We start from the raw sequence: 25802 nt of genomic DNA, 5'->3' as shown, positions 1-25802 counted from the left end.
AGGTGCAACAACAACACACAGTCCGTGATGGTGCGCACGGATGGCGATAGAGAGGTTGAGCACAGGCGTCAAGCAGAGACGCTAGCGAGCAGCTGCAGCTGGGGGACGCGACAGTAATTTATCGCGACCTGGTCTGCAGCGCCGGGGGGCTGGGCTCCTGGTCGCGAACTGGGCCTGACAGCGGTGCGCTGATGGTGGTTGGTCGAGCGCGAGTCGTGGGCGGTGTTCGGAGGAGGCGCGCGTTGATTGGAGGCAGATCGGGAAGGACTTCAGCAACAAGAACAAGAAGATGAGGAGAGGGCGGCCCTCTGTTTAAGAAACTCCGATGCGTGCCAAGCGTGCCTTCCCCCTGAGCTGGCGCTAAGCCCAACTCGTCACGTGTCGTTGTTGCCCAAACTGCTACACCACTGCGTCTGCGCCGCCCTTGCGCTGCACTTTCTGAATGGCGTGTCAGCGTCTTGAGCGCATCACGTTGCAGATATTGCCCGAGTTTCGACCAATTTCAGATGGGACGTGATGAACCGCGGTACTGACGACCATTCCTCGCTGCAGGCCACCATCCCTGCCGCTTGGCCCTAGCGGCAGCTCCACCAATTTTTTTTTCGGCTGCTGGTTGCACCATCTTGCGCTCTGCTTCAGGCCGCGACAACACCTCGCACACTGCAGCCTCGCCAAGTGCACTGCACGAATCGCTCAACATGCCCGCCGCCGTTTCCTCTCGCACGACCAAGCCAAACAAGGCTGGCCGCGACACAGCACCGCCTGCGAAAAAGGCAAAGCTCGCCCAGTCGCCCGCCGCAACCCGCCCGAATGGTCTCAAGTCACTACTCAACGGTGGTGCCGCAAAGCCAACAGCACGATTGAACGGTTCCAAGAATGCGCGCAACACAAAAGTCGACGAGTCTGCCGCCGTTGTCGGCGGAGGCCAGGCCGGCCATGGTGACGTCGACATGGAGGATGCTGGAAAGGACGTGATCGAGATCAGCAGCGCCGAGGAAGAAAGCCACTACTCCAGCTCAGACGACGAGAAGGACGATGCAGCGCCGGCTGTCAACGGCGAGGGAGACGACGAGGTTGCAGACCCGGAAGAGCTCTCGTTTGGCGACAGGCTGCGCGCACAAGAGCCTGAGCCTGTTACAGAGTCGCGCATTGTCGACGTAGAGAGCACCTTTGGCGCAAACGACCCACGAGCATTGGCAGCAACGTCCACCAACCGTCCTCTCTCTGCCCCCTCAGCCTCGTCCCTCGGGACGGTCCTCACCCAGGCTCTGCGCACAAACGACCAGGAGCTCCTCGAATCGTGCCTGCGCGTTATCGACATCGACACAATCTACGCTACAGTGGAGCGCCTGCCCTCGCCGTTGGTCGGCAACCTGCTGCAGAAGCTTGCTGAGCGCCTACACAAGAAGCCTGGCCGCGCAGGTGTACTCATGGTCTGGGTGCAGTGGTCGCTCGCTGCCCACGGTGGCTACCTGGCAAGCCAGCCTCAGCTGGTCAGACAGCTCGCAACATTGAACAAGGTGCTCAAGGAGCGTGCCAGTGGACTGCAGCCATTGCTTTCACTCAAGGGCCGTCTGGACATGCTTCAGGCCCAGCTTGAGCTCAGAAGGAGGAACCAGAAGAAGGCTGCCGGTGACGATGAAGACGAAGCAGTCATTTACGTCGAGGGTGAGGACGACTATGAGTCCTCGGTAGATGAGGAGGAGGATGCACCAGACAGCACACGCAAGAGAATACGTGACGTCGACGACGACGACGAAGAGAGCTCAGATGACGAAATGCCCACCACAATGGAGGTCGACGAGGACTCAGACGAGGGCAGTGAAGACTCTGAGGATCTGATCGATGACGAGGCCGAGGAGACCGACGATGATGCTGGCGACGACATGTCAGAGCCCATGAGCGACGACCTCGATGACGGCGAAGGTGTCTCTAGCGAAGAGGAGTCGAAACCAGCAAAGAGGTCCACAATCGGTCGCGCTGGCTTGAAGAGCCGCCGCTAAACGAGACATTTCGAAGGCTACGATGTGTAAGAATGTACGGCAACCTGCGGTTCAAGGCGGTCGCTCACATACTTTTATACATACCCTTGTCAAATTCCTTCTACATTGTATGGCTGCATGAGGACACGAAACGTCCCGCACCCCGGCGTTCTACGGATTGGAAAAGCGTCTCTCTTCACGACGCTTGCACTTGGTGTTTGCATAGCCCTGGAATATACTGTCACATTCTGTCGTCTACACATTGTCCAAAGTCCTTTATGTCATTGAGTTTGCTCACATTGACAGCTTCCATGACATTCTCACCATCGCCTCCCTCTGGCCCCTGTACACTCACAGTTTCCTGCGGTTGACTCCACACCTACAACGATGCGCTGTCGATGGTGCTTCTGGGCCAGGACCTCAAGATACAAGCGCGCGCGTCGTTCAGCAGAATCATGTCTCAACCCGGTATCAGAGTCGATACCTCTTCGATACGCAGAACGAACCCAGCCACAGTCTCAGCAGTCTGGTACATTGCCGCGGATGCCTTCACCACGACCGCTGCCGAGCGCCCCAAACACGTCACTGTCCTCCATGTCGAGGAGGACAATTGTCCGTGCGATCTCTCTGGTCAATCTCTTCGATACGAGGCAGACCTTAGCTACCACGGGTCAGCAGTCCTCGCATACCACTGGTTTCCAACGCCCCTTCGACACAAGCCCAAGATTGCGAGATATGCAGTCTTCCTCTGCCACATCCATACTGCGATATCGCAAGACAAACGACACGTGCGGCCCGGTCAACTCTCTACGCAACAGGATAGCCGTATCTCAAACGCGACATATTGGACCCCAGAGCCTTGAAGACGCTCCGACTTTACCTACACCTCTGCAGCTTAACACGTCATTCAGCGCTCGTGTAGCTCAGCTATCCCCGCAGGGCTCGTCTATCGCCGACACTATGCTGCCGCAGCCTACTTTCCTAGACGACGATTCTATTGCAACTGCGGACGACGGCACCGATCACCACCACGATGACAGTGGATATATGTCTACCTTGACAACACCGGCGAAGCCCAACGACCGGAGGATTAGCAGCGTTGCACCTTCAATGATACAAACAGCCCCCATACCTGCGCCACCTTTCTTCGAGGTGCTGTTCGCTGTTCCCTCTGCACATTTGGACACTCATAAGCCCCCTCAGTTACGAACTGTAGAATCATTATGCAATCAACGCTACTGTCTGAGACACAAGCAGACGTGTCTGGAGCACGACCCAACGCCATCACCACCCATGTGCCCGATTACGATTCCGCAACTTAGGACTCAGAATCGGCGGCTGAGGCGTAAACCACGTGTGCGCGAGTCTCAGAGCTTTGAGAGAGATGTCTGGATGCAGGTTGCGAGTGAGTATCCGCCTGGCTCGTGATATAAAATGCTGGTCTCAGTGCAAAGACCTCTCTGCTAATGCGACTCGGAATACGAGACTGCAAGTAGTTTCAAGTTATCATTTCTTTTCAAGCAGGCTCCTCCTATTCTTACTATTGCCATTCTCCCTCGTTTCCCCGTCACTCGTCCATTTCCAGCAGTCTTTCGTCACCACCAGCCCACTATGCCTGTGATGAGCGAACACGACTACGCTGCACCCCTGAGCCAGGAGCGCAGGGCGTCGCTATTTTTGGGCATTTTTGGCTCGGTTCGTCCGAGTAGCTTTAGATGGGACTCCACACCATCGCTTACTGCGCCTTTGCGCGAGGGATTTCCTGGGCTCTTGCCAGATCGTCTGCCGGCGATTGATCCTCCTCCTGTGCCTGCTATACTGGAAGCTTTCCAGTCAGACTATCACACAGGGGTGACCGACCAACGGCCTGCGCGAAGCGACAGCGTACAGGAGCATGATCCACACGATAACCACGGGCGCCGACCGCAAACCGCTCGCCGGGACGCAGAGTCAGGACAGGTACCAGCAACTTCACGGCCGCCTCCCGTCCGCTCACAAAGTCCAGCTTGGTTCGCTAATTCACACGAACACCCACGGGCTGCACCCAACTCTTCTGCTCGGATGCCACCGCCGACTTATCACCAGCATCTACATGCCACCCACCTGCGCGATGACCAAGGTCATTTATTCTATGTTCCAAACACATCCCACCTTCCGTCGCTAGAACAAACCCTCCGCCGATGCGCGAATCGGTCTTCGCTCCGGAGTCAAGTGTCTCAGGATGATGGCAATCAGACCCAGGATCGCTCGACCACAACTGCCCGTCGCAACGCCACTAGTGGGAATGCAGCGGCGCAGTCTTCGCTGCGGAATATAGTGTCTCGAGAACATAACGGCCAAGTTAGAGACGGTTCGACAAGTCATGGGATCACCAGCGCCACCATCACCTCTAATCGCAACGCAGTCACGGGCACTGGTGGCTACAGCCGCTTCACCAGTTACTCGCCTAGCGCCGAGGCATACGTACTTCCTCCGATCTCACGCTCTTCATCTGCAGCGAGGCTCGCATTATCACGATCGTATCAAGCTCGCCTATCACCACGCTCAACGAGGAGTCGTACCCACGAGACTCACCGTCCCACTATCACCGAGCAACAGGCCTCTGCAAGTAGTCCAACGAGCAATTCTCTCAGTCCTTTAGAACTCCAGGAACTGCAAGACCAGCACACCCCTCTTCCTACCCCAATCGCTCCATATGCCCAACACCCATCCCCAGACCGGAACACAAGCACAGCCAGCATCGTAACCTTCGACAACCCCAACTCCTCGTCACCTCCCCTTACCCTCATCCAAGCCAACCTGGTCGCCTTGGCCGATCTCGTGAGCTTGAAGCAGTACACAGGCAAGTGCAAAATAGCGCGGTCGTGGAAAGCCAAACTTAGCGAGTACGGCAAGCGGATCAGGAACTACACTCAGGTCTTGTGCGACGCCGAATCTCATGAGCGCAAGATGCTGCGGTGCAAGATCGATGTGCTCTGGACTGGACCTCTGAAAGACTGCAAATGCATCATCTGTATCAAGCGGTTGGGTCCTCCGCGGGACTGGAAGACGGATGCGATACGGGCGTTTCACGAGGTGCCGCGTGGGAGATGGCTGGATACTTCGCCTTTGGGGTATCATAAGCTGAATTGGGGCGTGCCGGCTAATCAAACGGGTATGTATGAGCCGGAGGTGTCGGGTAGAGGCCTGGGAGCAATACGCTTGGGAGAAGATGGTTTATAATAGGTGTGTCGCTGCACTCGTTGGCTAAAGTTATTCGATATCTGCCATGTGCCCGTCTTGACATCTTTACGCTCACTTCTAATCGTACCACGTTACTTCCTGCACAATGCTATTGATTTTGTGTGGGTGTGCCTCTCGACATCGTCGCAAAACTATCCAAGTCTTTGTCCATCAGATAAGGCAACCTACTCGCCGACCTCGATCAAAGATACAATCCAAACAATGAGCAAATACCATATAACCCCCCTCCACGCAATCCTCAGCGCGAACGCCCAGCGAAACTATCACACCAAACCCATCCCAGCAAAAATGTGCACAACCCCCACCCACCCGCCTTCCCACACCAGCCATCACCGCCGCACGATCTCCATACGCACTTTCGACACCGCACTCAAGACGACCACCACGCTACCCCCCTCTCCGCAACCCTCAACAGCCTCGTCGCAGTCCTCCTTCAGCACAGCCCACAGCACGCTCGACACGGGGGCGCAATTCCGGTACTACCTGCCACACATCAGCACTGACGACGAGGCGGTGTACACGCTTAGCAATTCGCACGTGTGCAACCTGTCGCCCGTTTCGCGGTTCAGATCGCGCCCGCCGGTGCACTTTGGGCATTTCTACCACTATGTTCCGGATCTGTGGGGGGAGGACGTGTACACCGATGGTCGGGGTGTAGTGGATGAGGCTCTGCGCGGTCGGGAGCAGCAGTTCGCCAGGTCTGAGTCAGCGCTCGCTGAGTTCAAGGATGTGGAGTACGACGATGGCCCGGGTGGAGTCTCGTCGCCGATTTCGTACATTGGGCCGAAGGACTTTGCGTACCGGCCGGAGATGTGTGTTGAGGCTGTTGATGTTGATGTAGGCAATCACGCGGTCGGTGTGTGTTTTGGGTCTGTTGCGGTTGTTGATGCTGGAGGAAGGAAAGGAAAGTCAAGCAAGGATAGGCATAGGCGGAGTATAAGTTTGGCGGGTATGTCCGGGAAGATCAAGGAGATGCTGCGGAGGCTACATTTGGAGAGGAAAGTTGATGAGTAACTTTCATGGCACTGCGATCGATGCATGGTGTCACTCTAGGACAGGGTTGGCGTCGAGTTGGTATCGGTGTTTGGTCGACGCTGGGGCAGTTGTCTGTTCAGCTCATCAGTATTTTCATTGTTGATGCACCACGAGCAATCTCAATAAACATGTTTCCGCACAAAACTCTCCTCGCAAACTCCCTCTTTTCACTCCCTGCTATCCATTGGGCTAGCAAAAGGCCGCATATCATTTCCGAAACGATGCATCATCCTGACCAGTCTCAACCCTGCCCGCTGCAAACACCGTCAAAATTCGTAAAACCTAAAACTCCCCTAGCAAAGTCGAGCAGGTGTCGAGATGCCAAATCTTTTCAAAAACCTGAAGTCTCGCGCCGAGGCACTCTATCAATCCGATGACGAGCACACTACCATGAAGTACAAGCGGGGCGGGAGGGCCTTCGAGACGCGGACGTTGAACTCCACGGTGCTTCCAGCTGCGTGTCGAGGCCTATACGCGACACCGACGCAGCGAAGGTGCATCAAGTCGAATTCAAACCAGGTCGAACAATTGAATCGTACGTGCGATGATGATGATGACGATGATGATGATGATAATGAAAACGACGCCATCATCCGACATTCCATGTACCCACAGATAAATGGCAAGCGGCGATCAAAACTGGAAGCCGAGCACCGCATCCGAACGACGAAGTATGATCTAGCTGTGGCTGGTAAGGAGTATCGTGAGCGTAGGGCAGGCGACGGTTATCCAGTGCGTCCCAAGCATTCTCCGCGTCGCGTGCGACGACCGCGGCCAGTGAAGTCTGAGTTCTCGTCCGATTCTAATTCTGACACTGACTCTGACGCTGACTCCGACTGTAGCTCCGACGTAAACCCAGAGGGTCGACCGATTCGCGTGTGCATGTACCCGCAAGCGAAGTACGTCAAGGAGCCCGTCATCAAGCCTCCCATGCCGCGCATGCCCTCATATCGCAACTGGAAGCGCGAAAATCTTCCTTACGACGAGTTCCAGATCCTGCACCGACGCCAGGTGATGCAGCGCGCCCGCGACGTGCTGGAGCCGTACTTCCTCCATCGCGGCACTAAGGCAAAGAAGGGCCTCGTCGGCCACGGTGAGATGCAGTGCTTCACCGAGTACCACACTGCGCGGCGACAAACCTCGCGAATCCAGTACGCGGTGCGCAAGGCGATGCAAGCGGATCTGAACCAGTGTAGTCCAGAGTTTGGTCAAGCCATGACTCGTCGCGCGCAAAAGGAGCGCTTCTGCGAGATGAGCGATGTTGATGGCGTGCCTGTTGACGAGAAGTTGATGGTGGACTTCATTAAGGCGCATCGCAAGTTTCAAGAAAAGGCATATACAATCGAGGAACAAAAGTTGGCCATGGTTTGGTTCGGTGAACTTGCCCAACGTAGCTCGATCGACGAGCCTTGTCGAATTGATAGCGGGGCTACGATGCGCGCGCCTCCTGATCGTTCGGTGCTGATCAGCCAGTTCGATTGGAATAGTAGTGATGATGAGTCGGAGGCGCCAAAGCTTTTTGGAAAGAAGAATCGATAGGAGGATAAAAATCTCAAAAACGCATCGGGCTGACGGTGATAGAACGGAGGGAAATGATGTCTGCAAAAGTGACGGAAATTTCAAACTTGGACGTCTGAATGCTCATTTACCCACTGCGGCTCGATCATCGGTGGTCAGTCTATGCGCCACAATTGTTGTGGATGTTTGTCGCGATACCTGTGAATCTAACGAAGTGCTGAGAAAGGATAACCTACAAATGCAGTTGCGCGAGTGGTCAGCTCCAAAGGAGCGGTCGTCGAGATGCGGTGATATTCGGGCCTAAGTTACGAACTGTAATTCCCGTGTTGTGCCGTTAGTGATATTTCGACATCCGGGAGAATTGCATGTAGCTATTTTGAGGTTGACCGGGACATCGTGAGTGTAGGGGCCTAGTAGAGATGCTGATGAGCGAGCTGTATGCCAAGCAGGGCGATATGAGCGAGGCTTATCCAGGCGACACTCAGGTAGGTATTTCACGACGTTGCCGCGGTTTTATACAGGCGCTTTCGATAGTCTCGACGATGCAGTCATGATGCTGACAAGAGGGTGGAAGAATGCCCGCGAGTGGTGTTTCTCATTGACCGGGTTGACCAGGCCTTTCCCCAAGTGGTAAGCCGATCATGTGGTGCCTACCAGCATGAGATCCTACACCAATGACACCTTCCCCTATCAGTCATCCAGCACCTCGTTAAAGATAAGTCGCGCTCGCTAGATCTGCATCGTGGCTGATCTTTCTGAGGCGTCCTATTGCCAAGTGCCAGCAAGCGGGATGCGCGGTATGCGTTTAAGTGGGCAGATCCCCGCACCGAACAATTCACGATGATCGTTGTTCAACGAAGTCTGCCAGCACTCCTTACCCAACATGATGTCCACACATGGCAGCAAACGCAGCTCGCGCAATCCATACCGCGACTACGACGACAAGATTCCTCCTACAAATCCATTCCTTGATGGGAGAATCGAAGAGGACATGGAACACCGCGCCTCACCCGACCAAACCCAACTTTCACCTATGTTTGTCGACTATCTGCGCGCAAAGACCGCGGCCCCCGTCGACCTCGAAAGGATAAACACCAATACCAAAGTCAACGACAAGTACAAACGATACACGTTATCGCCTATCGATGGCAAGACAGAACGCTGCGACCGCACACACACTTTCGATACATTCGTCGACGCACGCAAAGTCAGTGGCGATGCTGGGCAGACGAAGAAGGTTGGCCATAGCTGGCAAGTTGCGAGGGCACTGAAGCGCGTCATGAGCACCAAGGGGCGGGGCTCGCGGAAGAATAGGCACGATGATGCGCTACCCGTAAGAATGGCCGCCTGAGCCGAGGGGGAACGAAAAATGGTTGTAAGTTTGCGAGCGAGCAAGTTCATGTGAGGAATCAGGACGGCGTCGCATGTCGATGATCGTTCTGGCTTAGGAGGGGCTTTTATGCTGTTGTATTGTGTGGAGTTGTTGCTGGTGGTTGGTGTTCTTGTGTTACATGCATTCTCTCAATACCCCTTTGTTCTTTCGCGTTTAATTCTCCATCTGCAGAAGTGGCTGGCGGCCCTCAGGCAATTTAACAATCTTTATTCGATTTGATCTGTTGAAATGATAGATACTTGTCATTCACAACACTATCTTCATGATTTTGCCAGCCTCGGAGAGAGTGCCGTTGACGGGCGCGGCAACGCCACCGGACGTAGTAACGTACAGAACGTTGGCAGCGACCTTGGAAAGAAGGGCAGACGAGGCGCCGGCAAGAGCAAGAGAGCCAGCGTTACCAGCAACGAGGGTAGGCTCACCACCAGCAGCAGCGACCTTGACAACGGTGTTCTCAGGGTTGGTGGTGACGTAGACGGTGCCATCAGTTGCGACGTCGAGGTCGTCGAACGATCCACCAGTGTTGGCAAGCTCCTCGACAGCGGTCTGCTTCAGAGTAGCAGTCCCAGCAGCGAGATCAGCGGCGGACGGGAATTCAACATCGATGCGGCGGAGGACACCGCCAGCGAAGACTGTGTAATAAAGAGAGTTGCCCTTGATGCGGAAGCCATCGATACCGACAGCAAAAGTCGCACCAGCGGGAGCCAGCATGGTGTCGTCCTGCAGTGCAAGGCTGTTGGCGCCTGATTTGAGATCGACAGCCCAGATGCCACCGACGACCGAGTCAGTGATCAGGAGACCCGTCGACTCTCCAGCGTGGAAGTATCCCATACCGTTCAGGAACTTGGCCTCGGGAAGCTTGGTGATGAGGGAGGCAGTGGCCTCGTTTGCTTGGAGGGTGACTTTCCAGGTGCTCCAGCTGCCTGCCTCAGGTGTGAAGGTGGCAGCATCGACGTTACCAACGGCGACGGCGAACTCGTCGGCATTGCCTGTGGGCGTGATGCCGGTCACTGAGTTGGCGTTAGGGAAGCTGTAAACCAACGAGGCAGAGCCGTTTGAAGGGTCGATCAGCCAGAGTTCAGGAGTGAACATGCGGGTGACGAGGAGCTGGCCATTGGAGCGCTCGGCGATATTCTCGACCCATGCTCCAGAATCAGCTGGGAACTGATAGACCGTGGACAGAGCAGGAGTTGACGAAGAAGTTGGGGTAGACTCCGTGGAAACGGTCTTGTATGCAGGAGCAGGGCATGCCGCCGGTGCAGCGAAAGCAGTGGATGCGAACAGAGCGCAAGTTGCATTTACGAGAAGAGTAAGGCTGCGCATAGTAATGGTAAAGGTATGAATCGGTCCGTTGGGTGGCTTAGTACAGCGATAATCTACGTGAACAGGGTGGGTCCGAGACTACTTATATATCACCAGATGATACGAAGCTCATGCCGAAAATCTCTGCCTCTTTCCAGCGTGTCCGCGATGTGGACCTGTCAACGGCCTCGCCCCCGTGGTGACATTCTGCCAGCCCGTGGTGGAAACAGTACTGCAAGCCAATTGGTTCACACCGCGCACAAACTATCGAGTCGAAAGCAAGCACGGTGTCCAGGAGTCAAATCTCTGGACTCAGGTCCAGTCTGGCAAAAGTTCCGGTGTGGATGCATGGGTGCAGAGGCTCTGTGGATCAACCCTGCGGCTGCATGGAACCCGGACTAACCTTAATAGGCGATTGCGGATACAAGATCGCAGAACGGCTCGTTGCTGGCGAGATCTTGGTACGGCCGTTCGATGTCCCGCCATCCGTTCCTCAGTTTTTCTAGAATCTGTCAAGGCAGACACCGGACAGTCCTAGCTTCGAGGGCGCGTAGGTGTTGAGCACTAAGGAAGAAGCGCGACTCTGCGGCTCGGGGACATCCCATCTTACCTCTGCCGCGTCATTCCCTGTCCGACGCCAGGGCCCGGAAACGAGAGTTGAAACAGGAACAGCCAAGACATCCAAGGACGAAACGTGGATCTACGCTCGTGTACAATTTCTGTGTGCTTTTCGAGGCCAGCTCCGGGCATGAAGGCACGTTTGGTTGAGCCGCAAGATTCGAGCTGTGCGTGCGCGGCGTCCGGTAAGGCGAACTCGTGTCTCGTGCGAAAGCAGGGTTATGGTTACATGTACCTATATAGTATGCAGATGATTGCGCAGGAGTGACGCGCTTGGAGGTCGATGTGGGTTCGTTCTCTCCCGTCCCGAGAGATTGCGAGAATGAGTTTCGGGGGTATCTCGGCGGCACTCCAGTCTCTTGATTCCTGAACGACGGCAACGACATCCCTACAACGCAGACACCTTCAACACAAATGTTGTGCATTCCATCGAACGCAGTCCGGAGTGATTGCTCGAAGAGCTATTTACGATCGCGCTACCCTCTCAAGGCTTTGTAGCGGTAATTGCATGTCATGAAAAGCCGTCTCCTTCGCGATTCGAAGCAATTACGAGTCTTAGGCTCGAACATGGTTATGTTGTGGTGGTCGTTTTAAAATAACAAAGTCGGACAGAGTCCGCCTGTATGGCACGCAGCTTCAAGGTATACTACAAGTGGCGTGAGCCCCCTTTGTCAACGCATACCATTGCAGTATAAATCGCGGGTAAAGTAGAGTGGTCTTCTTTGTTACTAGGTTAGTTGCTGAGAAGGACGCCTTCAAATGTTACAGGTGAATAAAATTGTCGAAGGGCAAATTTACAGCACCTTGTCCTGTCACTGTTCTCTTTGTTTTGTAAGCAACCCAGAAACGATTTCCCGAGTCTGGCACCCACACTCATAGCTCTCAGGAATTCCCAGAGCTACTCTCGGGCTGTACAGCCTCACCTTCTGCAAAGCGGCTGAAGGATATATTACATGCAACTTTTATACGGACATTGGGTGGGGATACTAGCTGATGATTATTTCATGAGTTATCCGTCCTGTCTCCCGGCTTGACTTGTGGAGTGGCTGCTCTAGGTAGTGACGCAACATGGTCTCAATTTCACTCTGACTTGAATTCGTTTGGTACCAACTGGAATCTCGGCGAATGTTGTGATACGGAAGCCTTGACGTAGTTCCTCTCCGTCATCACTGGCATTGTAGACTGTAATCGCCGATCGCCGTATGCGCTGTCACTCTACCGTCCCACGGTGCGACAGTCGCGAGCTTGTATATTCTAACTTTGCGAGATGAGCGCGACTGAATTTCAAAGAACTGATCTATAAGTGTATCCGCACAAGCGGGGATCATAGCCACGGTGGATGACTAAAAGCATGACTATTGTTTGTACTTGATATCGCAAACACTGTAGTTACAGATGCTCATCATTATCTTTACATATTGTCGACCCTCGGGAGGAACACGGCTTACATGTCAACTTAGTCTACGCTACGAGAATGTTCCAGTGTGTCCCTACTGTGTCCCTACTGTGTAGGTAGCGACACTGTGAAGGTCTGAACACCGAATATATCGTCTTTACCACAATAGATCGTTCTTGTACACAAACTCACACGTGTCTCAACTAAAGAGTTTAAATAACATATTGCAGTCTCAGGGTACGCTGCGGGCAACGTTGGTACTCTCTATGAAGATGTTTTATTCTAAACTTCAAGATGCAGCTCCGCTCAATGGGCCATCGTCGCCTGCTGCAGCGGAGGTCGTTTCACTTCAACCAAAACCTTTTGGGCGATCAAATCCGACAGCCGGTGGTCCACTCTCTTCACGTCCACCACAACTCCCTGAACTGTCCTTTGCATCACGCCAATCCGGCACAGTACACCGCCCTACACCCGAAGAGCCCTTGCAGCTGTCCTCCACAATCCTGACACAATCTGACATCGAGAACGCTGCGGTACCCGCACCGCCGACAAATAACAGACACCGCCGTCGACCATCGCCAGTGCGCAACTTCAGCTTACCAACATTTCACCCCGCGCAACCGTGCAGAATGGCCCGCTACTATGCTTCTGCGCTCACACCTGAAGATCAAGCGGCGCTGGCTGAGGGTGAACATAATCATAACCTCAAGTCATGGACAGAGGTAAATCTAATATTGCACAAAGAAGAGCGCAAAGGCCTTCGACCTACGAATATGCACACCGGTCCAGATGAGCATGTGTGTATCATTCCAGTGATAATTGTGACTGATGGGCGAACGGCACGTACTCACAAGCAGCAGTTATTCCATGAATTCCACAAGTTGCGTATCAGCAGCGCACCGGTATTAACACAGGCCGCGGATGAGCCGATCGCTCGAGAGCGAGCGCATTATGTTGCGGCTAGCCGAACGGCCAGCAATGGTAGCCACCTCGTGAACGACCATCGACCTGTTTCGTACCGACCTCCCCATCCACCAACGGCTAGACATCGAGTTAGTAGCCCCTTAGTCAACGGATTTATCCACTCCCGACCTCGAGTAGAGGTAACCTTCGATGGCATGTTGGTGCCGCATCGCTCAGGCAAGGGTGAGACGTATCGAGGTGGACGGAATGCGCTGTCGAAGAAAGCCAAGGAAAAGCTAGGTATTTGAGTTTTATATGAGTCGACCAGATAAATACAGAAAGATGGAGCAGACAGGTATGAATAACACATACTTACTGTAACTTGACCCCAGAAAATTCACTGCAAATCTCCAGCAACCTATCTTGCAGCTGCTCATCATCAGCCGCCTTCAGCGGTGAACCAATCCTCTTTGCCGGCCTGAAGTACTGCCCCGTCTTCTTTGCGTTCTCCTCTTCGCCTTCAGCGAGCATGACGTACGTCTCAGCTGCAGCGTCGACACTGCCTGTTGCACCGCGACCTCCCATCTTCGTGGCCACCCATCCTGGGTCAAGTGCATTGCTTTTAACTTCAGGCCATCGTCTCGCAAATGCCTTTGCAAACAGGATGTTGTGCAACTTGCTGCCGCAGTATGCTGAGGTGTCGCTGAACCCACTTTCACCCTTCTTGGCGTACAGGGGATCTGACAGGTCCGAGGACCCAGATCGGTGCATCTCACTTGACAAGAAGACCAAGCGCTTTGGCTTACTTATAAGAGCTGTAAGAATGTAGGGCGCGAGTGTGTTGACTGCTGCTAATGAGGGAATGCCGTCGCCGGTCTTCCGGAAGTCACCCTGGTAGACACCCGCATTGTGAATGATGCAGTCGAAGGACCCCAAGTCGTTGATTTGCTTTGCCATGGATTTCATTGATGCAATATCTGAAAGGTCGCCGGTCACGACACCTTCGGCGCCTGGCGCTGCGGCGGTGGCATCTTTGGCGCGCGTGTTGTTGCGTGCATGGAGAACAACAGAGTGACCACGAGAGATCAACTTCTGGGCGACAATGGAGCCCAGACCGTCAGATGAACCGGTGATGAGAATGCGTGCCATAACTGGTGGTGTGATGTGAGGAAAATTGTGGTGTCGGCTGTTAGCTGACGAACAACCACGGCAATAACATCACACTATCTCCGACGCTATCGTGACATCATCGATGCGAGCCTAATGAAACTCCTTCATCCCATCCCAAACTCGCCAAGATGGACGTTAATGTAGACTTTCGTGTCGCATCGTGGACTTTCAGCCAAAGCGCCGAATTGATCCATCCGGATTCCCGGTGAACAACATCTTCGAATTTCAGAACGCGATCAGGTTCTGTGAGGTCATGATAACGGAACTCATCCATCGAAGGTCAAGAGCAAACCTGGTCCTTTTCTGATTTTCGGGCCCGTCAGCGTGTCTTCCGAGTTGACGGTCACAAGAAAGGTATCTTTACCCGCGACTGACGATCAAAGATTGCTGCACAGGCTTTGAAGATGAGAGGGCGCTTTCGGGGGAAAGGGAACTTACATCACAGAAAGGGTGCGTTTGTGGACGAAGTGATGGTACCCCCCGGGAAAAAATCTGTGATAGTTGAAGGTGACGCAAAATGCCATCCTAGGCCGTGAAACAAGTCTCTGGTGCGGAGGCAGAATTAATCTTGGGAGGCACCAGCGTCATCGAGGTCAGTGGTAGTTCTGCATTACCGGCTTGGTAAAAAGGGATATGTTATGTCTTCATCTGCTCAAGATAATTTCGCGGGCGCCCCTTCCAACTTGAAGTACCCCGGCTGCAGCTTCTGAAACACCTGCTTTGGATCATACTTCCTCGCAATGCTCTTGAGCCTCGCCTTATTCGCACTCCCATAGCTGGCGATAACATCCTGATACTTGCTCCCATAGTTCATGTAGATGTACTTACTCGCCAGTCCCCTCTTTTCCGCCTCGGCAGCAGTACGCTTGAACATGGCGTCGATCATTCTGTTGACGCGATCGTCGTCCGCTGCGTCGGTCCACGTAGGCGCCGGGTTGAACAGCAACAGCGGTCCCTGACTCGGATCGAGATTCAGAGCGTTGCCGCCGTTTTGCCGCATCTTCTGCATCTGTGGGACGGTGATGACTTGCAGCGACAAGGGGTTGAGTAAGTCCTTGATATCAGCTACCTTCTCGTGCTCCTCGTAGAAGACGTTGAGGATAAAGTTGACGAGGTCTTTGTCCAGCTTGGCTGTCTGCGTCCAGAAGCTTTGTCGCAGACCGAACGGGCTTACGACGTCTAGCTTTTCTGTGAGCTCGGCGAGTGTGAAGATGCCGATGTTGTCCTGCGCAGCGGAGATCTTGTTCCACTCGCTGAAGATGGGAGCGTTGGCGTTGGGTTCTGCGTATTCGAGTTGTGCGAATGCAAACTTTTCGCCCCCTAGGATGGCGAACGATAGGATTTGCGCCGCCTTTGTGTCTTTAGCAGAGTTCTTGCCTAAGGTGACGAAGGCATCGATTGCGGCGGGGATCTGTGGCTCGAGGAGGACACGGTCACCTCCCCACATCTTGCCTAAGGGAAACGTGCGCATCTTAAAGCTGGTCACAAGCCCGAAGTTGTTTCCTCCGCCACGAAGGGCCCAGTAGAGATCAGCGTACGAAGACAGGGACGCAGTGACGATGACACCAGAGGCGGTCACTACTTCGTAGGACTCGATATTGTCGCAGGCCCAACCGAGCTCATTAGCAAAGAAACTGATGCCGCCACCAGTAGTGAGACCGCCGACGCCGACTGAGGCTACCTGAGGTATCGTCAGCGACCACCTGTGGACGTATCGTACTTGAAAGACGTACACGGCCACCGACAACAGCAACGTTATCACTCTGGAGTGAGGTATACACATCCTTCCAAACGTTACCTGGCTGAACGTCCACTGTCTTCTTAGTCTTTGAGAACGTGACACCCTTCATATTCTGGAAGGTGACAGTGATGCCACCCTCGATGTTCGAAGCACCCGCGAAAGATGCGTGACCTCCACTTTTGGCAGCAAAGGGACACTTTGTGAGGCGTGACACAAGGACCATTGTTGAGACGTCCAAGGCTTTTGTAGGGTAGAAGACGCAGTTTGGGCTGACTTGTTCCTGCTGCTGAGACCAGTAGCTTTTGCTGAAATCGTCATATCCCGAAGCGCCTTCAGCGACTATCTTAGAGCCGAACGTGAGCTTGAGGGAGGCGCACTGTACTGTCAGCATGATGATAGTATTGCTGGAACAAAGAGCCTTACCGCTGCCGAACAACCGCTGAATGCTGAGCGATCCGCCAGATCTGAAATTTTGGGAATTGCGGACGCCTCGACGCCATTGTCCAGCAAAGCTTTTGTGATGTTGAAGTTTGCCGGCTCAAAACTCTGTGATAGAGCGCAGACAGCTGATGCGAAAATGGCGAGTGTGACGTTCATGTTGGCTGCAGCTGGAGGGGTTGATCAGTGTGAAGACGAAGCAGCGAGAGCAGAATCCAGCAGCTATATATATCTAAGGGGGGGATTCATAGTCACACCGCATAGCCGGACCGCCTCAGCTTGGCTGTCAGCCTCAGCCAGCCCCACGAAGTCATGCAGCGTGCCTAACAACCTTGACACTTCCTGTTGGATAGCGGCAAGAGTGTAGTCTAGAACTGTAGCGGAAGACTTTGCCGCCAAAGAGCTGAAAGTGACTTTTCGAATTCCGATAGTGTGCAGGTAGAGGCAGACTCGTTGATGGATTGTACATCTTGTGATGTTGTTCTTGAATGTAGCTCGGGCGGGCGTGAATCGGAATCGAGGCAGCACCGAGCCATTTCTATTCGTCGTACCGATACGATCATCTTTACATCCTTGGCGCCCGGGTCTGCAGCAGCGCTGCAGTTCTGGGAGCGAGCATGCAGCTTAGAGAACGCGCTAGACAGTGTGCGCGTCGCTGACAGACGTTGATTGGTGGAATTTACCTAGCAACTGAGCTGACTGGTATATGATTGGAAAGATATTGGATGTACCGCTATTTTCGTTATGAAGGTTCCACGCTTGGCGCGGCGTAATAGGTCGACCAGAGAGAAGCGTCGCACTGCTCCTTACATGAGCGGCGCATCTCCAAACTTATATTGAGCAGTGCAAGAGTGACTCTCGTGCCTGCACTCCATCAGCTCTGATGCAACACAGATACTTACGATGACAATGATCTGAAGTTAAATGCTGTAACGATCTGACTTTGAATACTGTAATAATTTGAAGTTGAATGCGGTAATGATCTGAAGTTGAGTGCTGTAGTGTCATGCGGCTTGTTGATAGGTTATGAATTTGACGTCCAGCTTCGATGCTCAGGATGGTATAATTACAAACGTACATAGCACATGGCGTGATACACCTCTTTACAAAGGCGCCGAGGGCTGGTTTGCCGCAGCCGGGATCCTCGCCGCCTGCTGCTCGAGAGGCAACAGCTTCCTCGGCCTCTTGAGGTCCTCCTCTGTGATACCGTTCGCGAGCTTGGTAATGCCCATGACCGGCGCATCGCCCTTCTTGACGAATTCGTACAGTCCTGGCATTTGTCAGTCCGGCATGCGCATCCACCAGTGTCACAGGTGGTGTAGACTTACCAGGCAGCTTATTGCCTGCCAGCCTGAAAGCATCCCTGACAACCTGCTCGTGCAGGTCGCCCTTGATCTCAAATATGATCTTTGACACGGCGACCCTCGCGGTCCACCTGTCGAAGCTACCCTTTCCCTTTCCCATACGCACGTCGTTTCCGGACGTGTACACACCAATGTTGGCCGCAATACGCATGTACATGCGGAACTTCATACCCCTGAGCCTCTTGCGGATCGTGTCTTCGGCGATTTTGAGTTGATGTGCAGAGATTCGGCGGTCGTGGTCGCGCATACGCAGGCCGTACTCGCCCCAGACAACGGTGGTTCCGCGCATGGAGCCACCGGTGGGCACTCGGCAGCGACCCTTTCGCGACTTGCGAGATTCTCCCGCTTTAGGCGCGAGCCAGTTCTGATGTGCGGGAGTCGAGGAGAAGCATCGTACGGCGGTGGGCTTAACGGCGGGTGTGAGGAATTGGCATCGTGGGATTGCCGCTGCATTTGTCAGTTCACGATCGCCAGCATCGCAATCGACTCTTCGTACACCTCGGACGAGCGGCGCTCAAGCTCAGCGAGCTGAGTGAAGCCAACAGGCTTTGCGGTATCCTGGGTGGCGGCATGGGGTCGATGTGCGTTCACGGAGGTGCGCACCTGCATCTTTTGGTGTTCGGAGTTCTGCGCCAAGATGTGGCGCAGGCAAGTGTGGCTGCTCCAGCGCGTCCGCTGCCTAATGACTTCGCGTTGAAGGCGCGTCCATCACGTCAATGCTGCCTCGAGCGCAGACAGCGTTATAACACGCCCATCCCACCTGTTGTTGTCATCTGGTTGTATATACCCCAATTATTTTCTTGCGACTACAGACTGTGTACAAATTGTGCGAATAATATGCCGGCCGACATTCGAAGCTTCTTCGGCGGTGGGCCGCCAAAGGCAAGCCAGGGCAGCGATGGCACGCCGAAGATAGACGAGGTATGTCGAACTACATTACGCAATGCACCAGAGATGTCGCGGCTCCTCTCATTCTCGGTCAAGGCTGTGCATTACGGGCATGGCTCCAGGCGGAATTCGTCGATTGATACAATGCTTGATGTCGAGCAGATGCCTGATATTCCAAGCTAACATGCGTCATAGAAGCCTGCTGCGAAAAAGGCGGCACCCAAGAAAGGCCGTGCAAGCCGTGTGGTTATAGAAGAGTCCGACGACGACGAGGTTGAAGAAGTCAAGTCAGATAGCGCCCTGAGTGCAGTGACATGGAAGACACGTGCTGACGGCTGCCAGACCCAAGAAAGCGACACCTAAGAAACCTGTGCCAAAGAAACTGAAGCGTGAACCTACACCCGAACTCGAAGAGACCACCACATTGGACTTCTTTGCGAAATCGAACAAGCCGAAACGCAGCGAACCAGTCAAGAAGGCTGTTGAGAGGTCCGCTGAGACTCCCAAGGCCACAACGAAGAAGGCGGCTGGACGACCGCCGAAGACTGCCACACCAGCAACAAACGGCAAGACATCAGGGCGAACAAAGAAGCCAGTGACGTCATACGCGGAGCGTGACGATGGAGAAGAGTTTGGCGATGATGATCTTGACAATGCGGACGACATCTTCGGAGACGATTACAAGGGCAAGGGCAAGGACGACTACGCCGAAGATGTGGGCAGCGACGATGACCTGCCAGTCAAGCTTCCACACCGAGGAACACCAGCGAAGCCCGCGAAACTTCAGAAGAAGATCAAAGACGAAGATGACTTTGAGCCGGAACAGGACGTTGACATGAATGACGTCGATGACGAGGATGACTTTGTGGAGCCAGATGCAGAGGAGCAATCAGTCAAGAGTGAGCCAAAGAAGACAACAGCTGGGCGAAAGCGCAAATCACCAGAACCAGATCTCAAAGAAGAGGAAGAATCAGAGGATGAGAAGCCAAAGAAGAAGGTCGCAAAGAAAGCAGCACCTGCTAAGGCACCGGCGAAGAAGAAAGCAAAAAAGGAGGACGAGGTCGAGAGCGCGGACATTCAAGCCATCTACGACAGTATCCCCACCGTACGAGCCCCTACTCCACCACCTCAGGACGCAGACAAGAAGTTCGACTGGAGGGCGAATGCCGGTCGCAGTGAACCAGCGCCTCTCGGCGGTGGAGACTCGGAGATGCCTTCTGGATCTGAGACGTGTCTTGCTGGGCTCAACTTCGTCTTCACTGGAGTGCTGCAGAAGTGGGGTCGTACGGAAGCACAAGAGCTGGTTAAAAGACACGGTGGCAAAGTCACAGGCGCGCCTAGCAAGAAGACAAACTATGTTGTCCTTGGTTCAGACGCCGGCCCGAGCAAACTGCGGAAGATCCAGGAGATGAGCATCAAGACGATTGATGAGGACGGCCTGAAAGTGCTTATTGAAAAGCTCACGGAGGCTGGAAACAAAGGCGACTCGAAAGCACAAGCGGCACACAAGGAGAAGCTGCGGAAAGAGGAAGAGCAAATCAAGAAGCAGGCCGCTGAGCTCGAACAACAAGAGAAGCAGCGCCTGCGGGACCTTAAGGCCGCACAAACAGCCAAAGCAGCTGCAGGGAAGGCGGCTGCTCCTGGTATCACTGCTGCTGCACAAGGTGCTGGCCCTGGCGTAGACTCCCGTTTGTGGACGACAAAGTATGCGCCATCGTCGCTCAACCAAATCTGCGGCAACAAAGCTACAGTGGAAAAGATCCAGAGATGGTTGCAGAAGTTCCCAAAGAACCTCAAGACTGGGTTCAAACTTGCGGGCGCCGACGGCAGTGGCGTTTTCCGCGCAGTCATGCTTCACGGACCACCAGGGATCGGCAAGACGACAGCAGCACATCTGGTCGCCAAGCTCGAGGGCTACGACATTGTCGAGAGGAACGCCAGTGACACTCGAAGCAAGAAACTCATCGAAGAGGGTCTCCGTGGTGTGCTCAGCACGAACTCGCTGCACGGCTACTTTGCTGGTGATGGTCAGAAAGTCGTAGCGTCCAAGAAGAAGCTAGTTCTAATCATGGATGAAGTCGACGGCATGTCGGCCGGTGACCGCGGCGGCGTAGGCGCTCTCGCCGCTGTCTGCAAGAAGACGGAGGTCCCCATGATTCTGATCTGCAACGACCGCAAGCTGCCCAAGATGAAGCCTTTCGACTTCGTCACATACGATCTACCATTCAGACGGCCTACTGTCGACCAGATCCGGTCTCGCATCATGACGATTGCTTATCGGGAAGGGCTTAAGATGCCCACGCCTGTCATCAACGCTTTGATCGAGGGTAGTCATGCTGACATCCGCCAAGTCGTCAACATGCTTTCCACAGCCAAGCTAGATGAGGAGGCCATGGATTTCGATAAAGGCAAGCAGATGAGCAAGAGCTGGGAGAAGCACGTCATTCTGAAGCCATGGGACATTACTCAGAAGATCCTGGGTGGCGGCATGTTCGCATCAAGCAGCAAGGCGACGCTGAACGAAAAGATCGAGCTCTACTTTAACGACCACGAGTTCAGCCCGCTCATGCTTCAGGAGAATTATCTTGGCACGAATCCGATCAGAGCCGCGGGATACGCTGGCAAGGAGTCGAATCTCAAGAAGCTGGAACTCGCGTCCGAAGCGGCTGATAGCATCAGTGACGGAGACCTGGTCGACCGCATGATCCACGGCTCTCAACAACAGTGGAGTCTTATGCCAACACACGCAGTGTTCAGTTTCGTCAGGCCTGCAAGCTTTGTTTCCGGCAGCACCGCTGGCAACCAGACTCGTTTCACGTCATGGCTGGGCAAGAACAGTAACCAGGGCAAGCTCACGCGTCTGGTCAAGGAGATCCAGGCTCACATGCGCCTGCGATCGTCTGGCGACAGACACGAGGTTCGACAGCAGTACATTCCGGTGCTGTGGGCGGAAACGATCAACAAATTGCAGAAAGAGGGCAAAGAAGCAGTACCGGATATCATTGAGCTCATGGACAGCTACTTCCTCACGAGAGACGACTTCGATGCCATCATGGAGTTGGGTGTCGGCCCGATGGACCAAGAAAAGGTCAAAATCGAGACACAGGCCAAGGCCACGTTCACACGGCTGTAAGTGAATACGCACATGCCGTGGAACATGCTGACACAGACGCAGATACAACCAACAATCTCACCCTCTGCCGTTCATGAAGGCATCGTCGGTAGTGGCGCCGAAGAGGCAAGCCAAGGAAAAGCCCGATCTTGAAGAAGCGATTGATGAGTCGGATGAGGGCGAGGTTGTCGAGGAGGTCAAGGACGAGGACGAGGATGTTGACCTGTCGAAAGACAAGTACGTCAAGCAGCCGAAGAAGAAGGCTGCGCCCAAGAAGAAGGCTGCGGCAACAGGCAAGGGCAAGGGCAAGAAGCGGGCGAAGGAGGACAGCGATGACGAAGAGGAGGAGGAAGTGAAGCCAAAGGCAAAGGGCAAGGGCAAGGCAGCCGCGACAAAGGCGAAGAAGCAGTGAGTGAAGAAGTAGTGAGTGAAGAAGCAGTGAGTGAAGAAGCAGTGAGTGAAGAAGCAGTGAGTGAAGAAGCAGTGAGTAAAATTCATGTGCAGGTACACGTGTACATCTAGGCGAGTATTTGGTGTTGCAATAGTGCTTAGCGGACAGCACGTACGTTGCAATGGCAGCACAAGTTGTTACCGCAAGAAGCAAAACAGCTGGCGTGAGTGAGTGAATGGCCGGCCCAGAGCAAGCGTGACGTGACAAGCCGGCGAGCGAGCGATCGACTACCGGTAGCGGGAACAAGGGTCGCCCCACAAACCCGGGAAGACGTCACGACAGATGCATTCTGCATCCTAAATCCCACCAGCCTCTACCCTGACGCCAACACTCCTCCTGACAGGTGCGCTGGGTTCGATATCCACTCTTACCCGTCCCCCCCCCTTTTCCCAACCACAACCACTGCACCAGCACATCGTCTCCAACGCACACCCCGCACCAGCACGGCACGCCCGCCGCGGGGCATGGAGAGCAACCAGGCCGCCGCGCGCGCCGCAAAGCGCTTCCTCGACGAGCGCACGCGCACCGACTGGGCGTTTCCGCTGCTGCCGCCGCCGCGCGACAGTGGCGATGAGGAGGTCCGGTGCGCCGTTGCGTTTAGGGAGAGGTACTATGGCGAGAGCGAGAGTGCGGACTCGGAGGGGGAATTCACTGCGGACTCTCTACCAGCGGGCTCCTTACCAGCAGACTCCCTACCAGTAGACTCCTTACCAGCAGAGTCCCTACCAGCAGGCTCCTTACCGGTCGCCAAAGCCGAGTTCTCACCGGACGCAGCATACAAATTCGACAGCCCAGACGCCATCGGCGACGCTGTGGGCCGCACGCGCGAGCGCAAGAGAAAAAGGCGGCGCATGCGGCTCGAGGAGGAGATGGCCGAGAACGAAGGCCTGCGGATTTGGGTCCAGCGGCGCGACGCATGGACAGGCGCAGCGAGCGTGCGCCGCTACGGCCGTCCCAAACCGCCTGCGATCCCACAGCACGACTCCGGCACCGGCGCAGAAGACACGGCGCAGCTCGCCCCATGCTCGTCTGCGCCTCCCTCGGCAGAAGCAGAAGCAGAAGCAGAAGCAGACACCACCGCCCAAGACGTAGAGCCAGATACCTTCGACCTCGTCCCCGTCGCACCCCGCCTGCTCCCCACCAACGCAATCCGCGCAAGCATAACACCCAAATCCTACCCAGACATCTACGCCAAAATCGTTTCTTCGTCACGCACGCCCAGCGTCCCCATCAACCTGGCCGACATGACGCGCGCGCTCGTGCAGGGCTGGAAAGACACCAACGAGTGGCCGCCCAAGATTGGGGCGCTGGATCCGCTCGCAGGGCGGCGGAGGGGGGCGGGCGCTGTGTTGGGTGGAGGAGCTGGGAGGGAGGGCGCAGGGTTTATACATAGACATCCGCATTTGGAAAAGGGTGTTGGTAGTGTGAGGAAGATTTTGCATTTGGATGGGGGGCATGGCGAGGCGTGAGCGTGAGCGTGAGCGTGAGCGTGAGCGTGAGCGTGAGCGTGAGCGTGAGCGTGTGCGTGTGCGTGTGCGTGTGCATGTGCGTGTGCATGAGCGTGTGCGTGTGCGTGTGCGTGAGCGTGAGCGTGAGGGCCTGCGGGGGTGTGTTGGACTTATTGATACTGCATATACCCCTCCCTCCTAGCCCCCTGCTCCAACCTAATACAAGGAAGACTGAGACGCTACACGCTCCCCGTTCCCTGCTTTCTTTCTATTGTGAAGGGTGGTTTGTAGTTCCTCGCAGGCAGATATACCGCGGCATACCAGGATAGTCCGTGGTCGTCCTTCGGTCTGGCACAACAGAGTCGTGGGTGTTGAACCCGCGGGAGGGTTTTGGATAAACGTGGCTGTGCTGTGTTTTTGTGAGGGTTGGAGACCATTGGGTGGCGGATATCTCTGCATCTTATCGCTGTGTTGGGGTTTATCTCTCTTTTTTGCTTTTTTATTTTGCTTTTTCGATTTTTGGGCTGCGAGGCTTGGATGGCGCTGCATGTGTCTAAGGTACCTTTCTACTTTGGCTTGGACTTGCGACGTGCGCGTACGCGCGGCGTTGCGGAGTGGATGGTGTACTGTAATTTACGGGTATGTCGACTGCGGGTGGTGATGTTGAGGGGTGGGAATAGGAAGCTAGAGATGGGGCAGGGAGTAGATGCAGGTAAAGCTGTGGTGTAACAATTCTATAGCGAGCTTTAATATTATTGAGACAAGCATAGTTCTTCCTATTGGTTTTTGTTTGGTTTTATTTCAGTCCCTGCTAGGCATACGGTATGGCTCCAGGTCACCTCCAACCTGAGATGGGATGACGATAGTGAGTACCGTTCCGGCCACAGGCCCAATATCTAAGTGAACATGAATACCTTTTTAAGGATTTCCTGCCTAGGTAGGCCAGATCCGGGTCTTGACATATTTTATGTTTGGCAGCGCTGTGTGTGAGAATTCACAGACGCAGCGGTTAACGGAACCAAAGTCTCCAAGAACCAATTCAAACAATCAAGCAGTGGCGGATTAATTGGCTTGTTTCGCGCAGCGATTTCACTGGCTTGTTTCGCGCAGCGATTTAACTGGCTTATTTAGCGCAGCGATTTGACTGAATCGGAGCAATTAGAGTGCTGCTCTGGCGCGATTGATTCGGTTGATTAATTAGATTGAGACATTTCGAGGCTGCAGAAGAAGCTTGTAGTGCAAATTTAGTCCGTAGCTTAACCTGGCAGGGAGTATCGATCGATCAAGTCGAGGTTTCGCTGACCATGTCTCATTCACGCATACTACTGCGAATGGATGACTTGCTTCCAGAGAAGCAAGCAGGTGACGCGAGAGCATCATAATGGTGGGCTTGTGTGTTAGAACAACCGCTTGACTGGGAATGTACTTTGTGATGGTGGCTCCTGTGATAGTGTAACTGCGTGAGCAGTGTCGATCGGAGACTGTGATCAACAATTGTATTGCTATCTGTTGTCGTGTTGTGTGATATTTTGCTACACAGGCTCTCAGCTCTCGGGTAAGCGCACTTGCCCACCGGCAGTACCTGCTACAATAAGATATCATGTGATCTAAGCCACGTGGTTACAGATAGAGATGCCTTTTGGTGATGCAGATGGCCCTCTGTATTGGACAGGGTTTACTTTGCACGAAGACTCGCTGCCTTTTATTTTCCCCCGGCGGCATCAAATTGGGATCACGTCTATCTCAAGGGTTCACATTGTTTGTCATTTGTTGTGTCACCTTCTAGTCGGACTGGCTTGC

At 54.3% G+C, this 25802-nt stretch overlaps 11 protein-coding genes across 11 annotated transcripts; 7 read left to right on the top strand and 4 right to left on the bottom strand.

Moving 5' to 3' along the window:
• Nucleotides 1-449: 449 nt before the first annotated feature.
• Nucleotides 450-2247, top strand: M421DRAFT_275269 (NUC189-domain-containing protein). Its single transcript, XM_033588845.1, has 2 exons — nucleotides 450-1668; nucleotides 1813-2247. Exons 1-2 carry the CDS (start codon nucleotides 699-701, stop codon nucleotides 2001-2003), a joined length of 1161 nt encoding a protein of 386 aa, XP_033444982.1. The 5' UTR covers nucleotides 450-698; the 3' UTR covers nucleotides 2004-2247.
• Nucleotides 2248-2437: 190 nt separating this feature from the next.
• M421DRAFT_95267 (uncharacterized protein) lies at nucleotides 2438-5204 on the top strand (the record flags this gene model as incomplete). Its single annotated transcript, XM_033598292.1, has 3 exons — nucleotides 2438-2770; nucleotides 2877-3387; nucleotides 3568-5204. 3 exons carry the CDS (start codon nucleotides 2438-2440, stop codon nucleotides 5202-5204), a joined length of 2481 nt encoding a protein of 826 aa, XP_033444981.1.
• A 309-nt stretch (nucleotides 5205-5513) lies between these two features.
• M421DRAFT_95266 (uncharacterized protein) lies at nucleotides 5514-6239 on the top strand (the record flags this gene model as incomplete). The annotated part of the gene is made up of 1 exon (XM_033598291.1): nucleotides 5514-6239. The coding sequence occupies one exon, from the start codon at nucleotides 5514-5516 to the stop codon at nucleotides 6237-6239; it is 726 nt and encodes a 241-aa protein (XP_033444980.1).
• An 86-nt stretch (nucleotides 6240-6325) lies between these two features.
• Nucleotides 6326-8067, top strand: M421DRAFT_424614 (uncharacterized protein). Its single transcript, XM_033593807.1, has 2 exons — nucleotides 6326-7912; nucleotides 8015-8067. The coding sequence occupies exon 1, from the start codon at nucleotides 6579-6581 to the stop codon at nucleotides 7797-7799; it is 1221 nt and encodes a 406-aa protein (XP_033444979.1). The 5' UTR covers nucleotides 6326-6578; the 3' UTR covers nucleotides 7800-7912; nucleotides 8015-8067.
• Nucleotides 8068-8482: 415 nt separating this feature from the next.
• M421DRAFT_424612 (uncharacterized protein) lies at nucleotides 8483-9422 on the top strand. The gene has a single exon (XM_033593806.1). The coding sequence runs from the start codon at nucleotides 8662-8664 to the stop codon at nucleotides 9127-9129; it is 468 nt and encodes a 155-aa protein (XP_033444978.1). The 5' UTR covers nucleotides 8483-8661; the 3' UTR covers nucleotides 9130-9422.
• Nucleotides 9418-10494, bottom strand: M421DRAFT_71908 (uncharacterized protein; the record flags this gene model as incomplete). The annotated part of the gene is made up of 1 exon (XM_033596832.1): nucleotides 9418-10494. One exon carries the CDS (start codon nucleotides 10492-10494, stop codon nucleotides 9418-9420), a length of 1077 nt encoding a protein of 358 aa, XP_033444977.1.
• Nucleotides 10495-13668: 3174 nt separating this feature from the next.
• Nucleotides 13669-14559, bottom strand: M421DRAFT_424610 (NAD(P)-binding protein). The gene has a single exon (XM_033593805.1). The coding sequence runs from the start codon at nucleotides 14537-14539 to the stop codon at nucleotides 13763-13765; it is 777 nt and encodes a 258-aa protein (XP_033444976.1). The 5' UTR covers nucleotides 14540-14559; the 3' UTR covers nucleotides 13669-13762.
• A 442-nt stretch (nucleotides 14560-15001) lies between these two features.
• M421DRAFT_424609 (FAD binding domain-containing protein) lies at nucleotides 15002-17272 on the bottom strand. Its single transcript, XM_033593804.1, has 3 exons — nucleotides 16725-17272; nucleotides 16294-16677; nucleotides 15002-16241 (listed from the first exon to the last, which is right to left on the bottom strand). The coding sequence occupies exons 1-3, from the start codon at nucleotides 16896-16898 to the stop codon at nucleotides 15213-15215; spliced, it is 1587 nt and encodes a 528-aa protein (XP_033444975.1). The 5' UTR covers nucleotides 16899-17272; the 3' UTR covers nucleotides 15002-15212.
• A 200-nt stretch (nucleotides 17273-17472) lies between these two features.
• Nucleotides 17473-18651, bottom strand: M421DRAFT_424608 (ribosomal protein L16). The gene is made up of 2 exons (XM_033593803.1): nucleotides 18068-18651; nucleotides 17473-18009 (listed from the first exon to the last, which is right to left on the bottom strand). Exons 1-2 carry the CDS (start codon nucleotides 18390-18392, stop codon nucleotides 17843-17845), a joined length of 492 nt encoding a protein of 163 aa, XP_033444974.1. The 5' UTR covers nucleotides 18393-18651; the 3' UTR covers nucleotides 17473-17842.
• A 289-nt stretch (nucleotides 18652-18940) lies between these two features.
• On the top strand, nucleotides 18941-22515 carry M421DRAFT_103636 (DNA replication factor C, large subunit; the record flags this gene model as incomplete). Its single annotated transcript, XM_033586921.1, has 4 exons — nucleotides 18941-19024; nucleotides 19187-19278; nucleotides 19334-22120; nucleotides 22167-22515. The coding sequence occupies 4 exons, from the start codon at nucleotides 18941-18943 to the stop codon at nucleotides 22513-22515; spliced, it is 3312 nt and encodes a 1103-aa protein (XP_033444973.1).
• Nucleotides 22516-23018: 503 nt separating this feature from the next.
• On the top strand, nucleotides 23019-24023 carry M421DRAFT_71913 (uncharacterized protein; the record flags this gene model as incomplete). The annotated part of the gene is made up of 3 exons (XM_033596834.1): nucleotides 23019-23181; nucleotides 23284-23505; nucleotides 23611-24023. The coding sequence occupies 3 exons, from the start codon at nucleotides 23019-23021 to the stop codon at nucleotides 24021-24023; spliced, it is 798 nt and encodes a 265-aa protein (XP_033444972.1).
• Nucleotides 24024-25802: the final 1779 nt, after the last annotated feature.

Source organism: Didymella exigua, assembly GCF_010094145.1.
Source record: "Didymella exigua CBS 183.55 unplaced genomic scaffold M421scaffold_36, whole genome shotgun sequence".
NCBI lineage: Eukaryota > Fungi > Ascomycota > Dothideomycetes > Pleosporales > Didymellaceae > Didymella > Didymella exigua.
The sequence above is the reverse complement of the archived record's forward strand: the minus strand, read 5'-3'. Positions and strand labels throughout refer to the sequence as shown.

Coding starts and splice junctions, on each gene's coding strand:
- M421DRAFT_424610 (XM_033593805.1), bottom strand. CDS start 14,539: ATGGCACGCATTCTCATCACCGGTTCATCTGACGGTCTGGGCTCCATT.
- M421DRAFT_424608 (XM_033593803.1), bottom strand. CDS start 18,392: ATGCGCGGAACCACCGTTGTCTGGGGCGAGTACGGCCTGCGTATGCGC. Junction 18,010..18,067: donor GGCAGGCAATAAGCTGCCTG/GTAAGTCTACAC, acceptor GACAAATGCCAG/GACTGTACGAATTCGTCAAG.
- M421DRAFT_424614 (XM_033593807.1), top strand. CDS start 6,579: ATGCCAAATCTTTTCAAAAACCTGAAGTCTCGCGCCGAGGCACTCTAT.
- M421DRAFT_275269 (XM_033588845.1), top strand. CDS start 699: ATGCCCGCCGCCGTTTCCTCTCGCACGACCAAGCCAAACAAGGCTGGC. Junction 1,669..1,812: donor AGCAGTCATTTACGTCGAGG/GTGAGGACGACT, acceptor ACGAGGACTCAG/ACGAGGGCAGTGAAGACTCT.
- M421DRAFT_424612 (XM_033593806.1), top strand. CDS start 8,662: ATGATGTCCACACATGGCAGCAAACGCAGCTCGCGCAATCCATACCGC.
- M421DRAFT_424609 (XM_033593804.1), bottom strand. CDS start 16,898: ATGAACGTCACACTCGCCATTTTCGCATCAGCTGTCTGCGCTCTATCA. Junction 16,678..16,724: donor TCAGCGGTTGTTCGGCAGCG/GTAAGGCTCTTT, acceptor CTGACAGTACAG/TGCGCCTCCCTCAAGCTCAC. Junction 16,242..16,293: donor TTGCTGTTGTCGGTGGCCGT/GTACGTCTTTCA, acceptor ACGATACCTCAG/GTAGCCTCAGTCGGCGTCGG.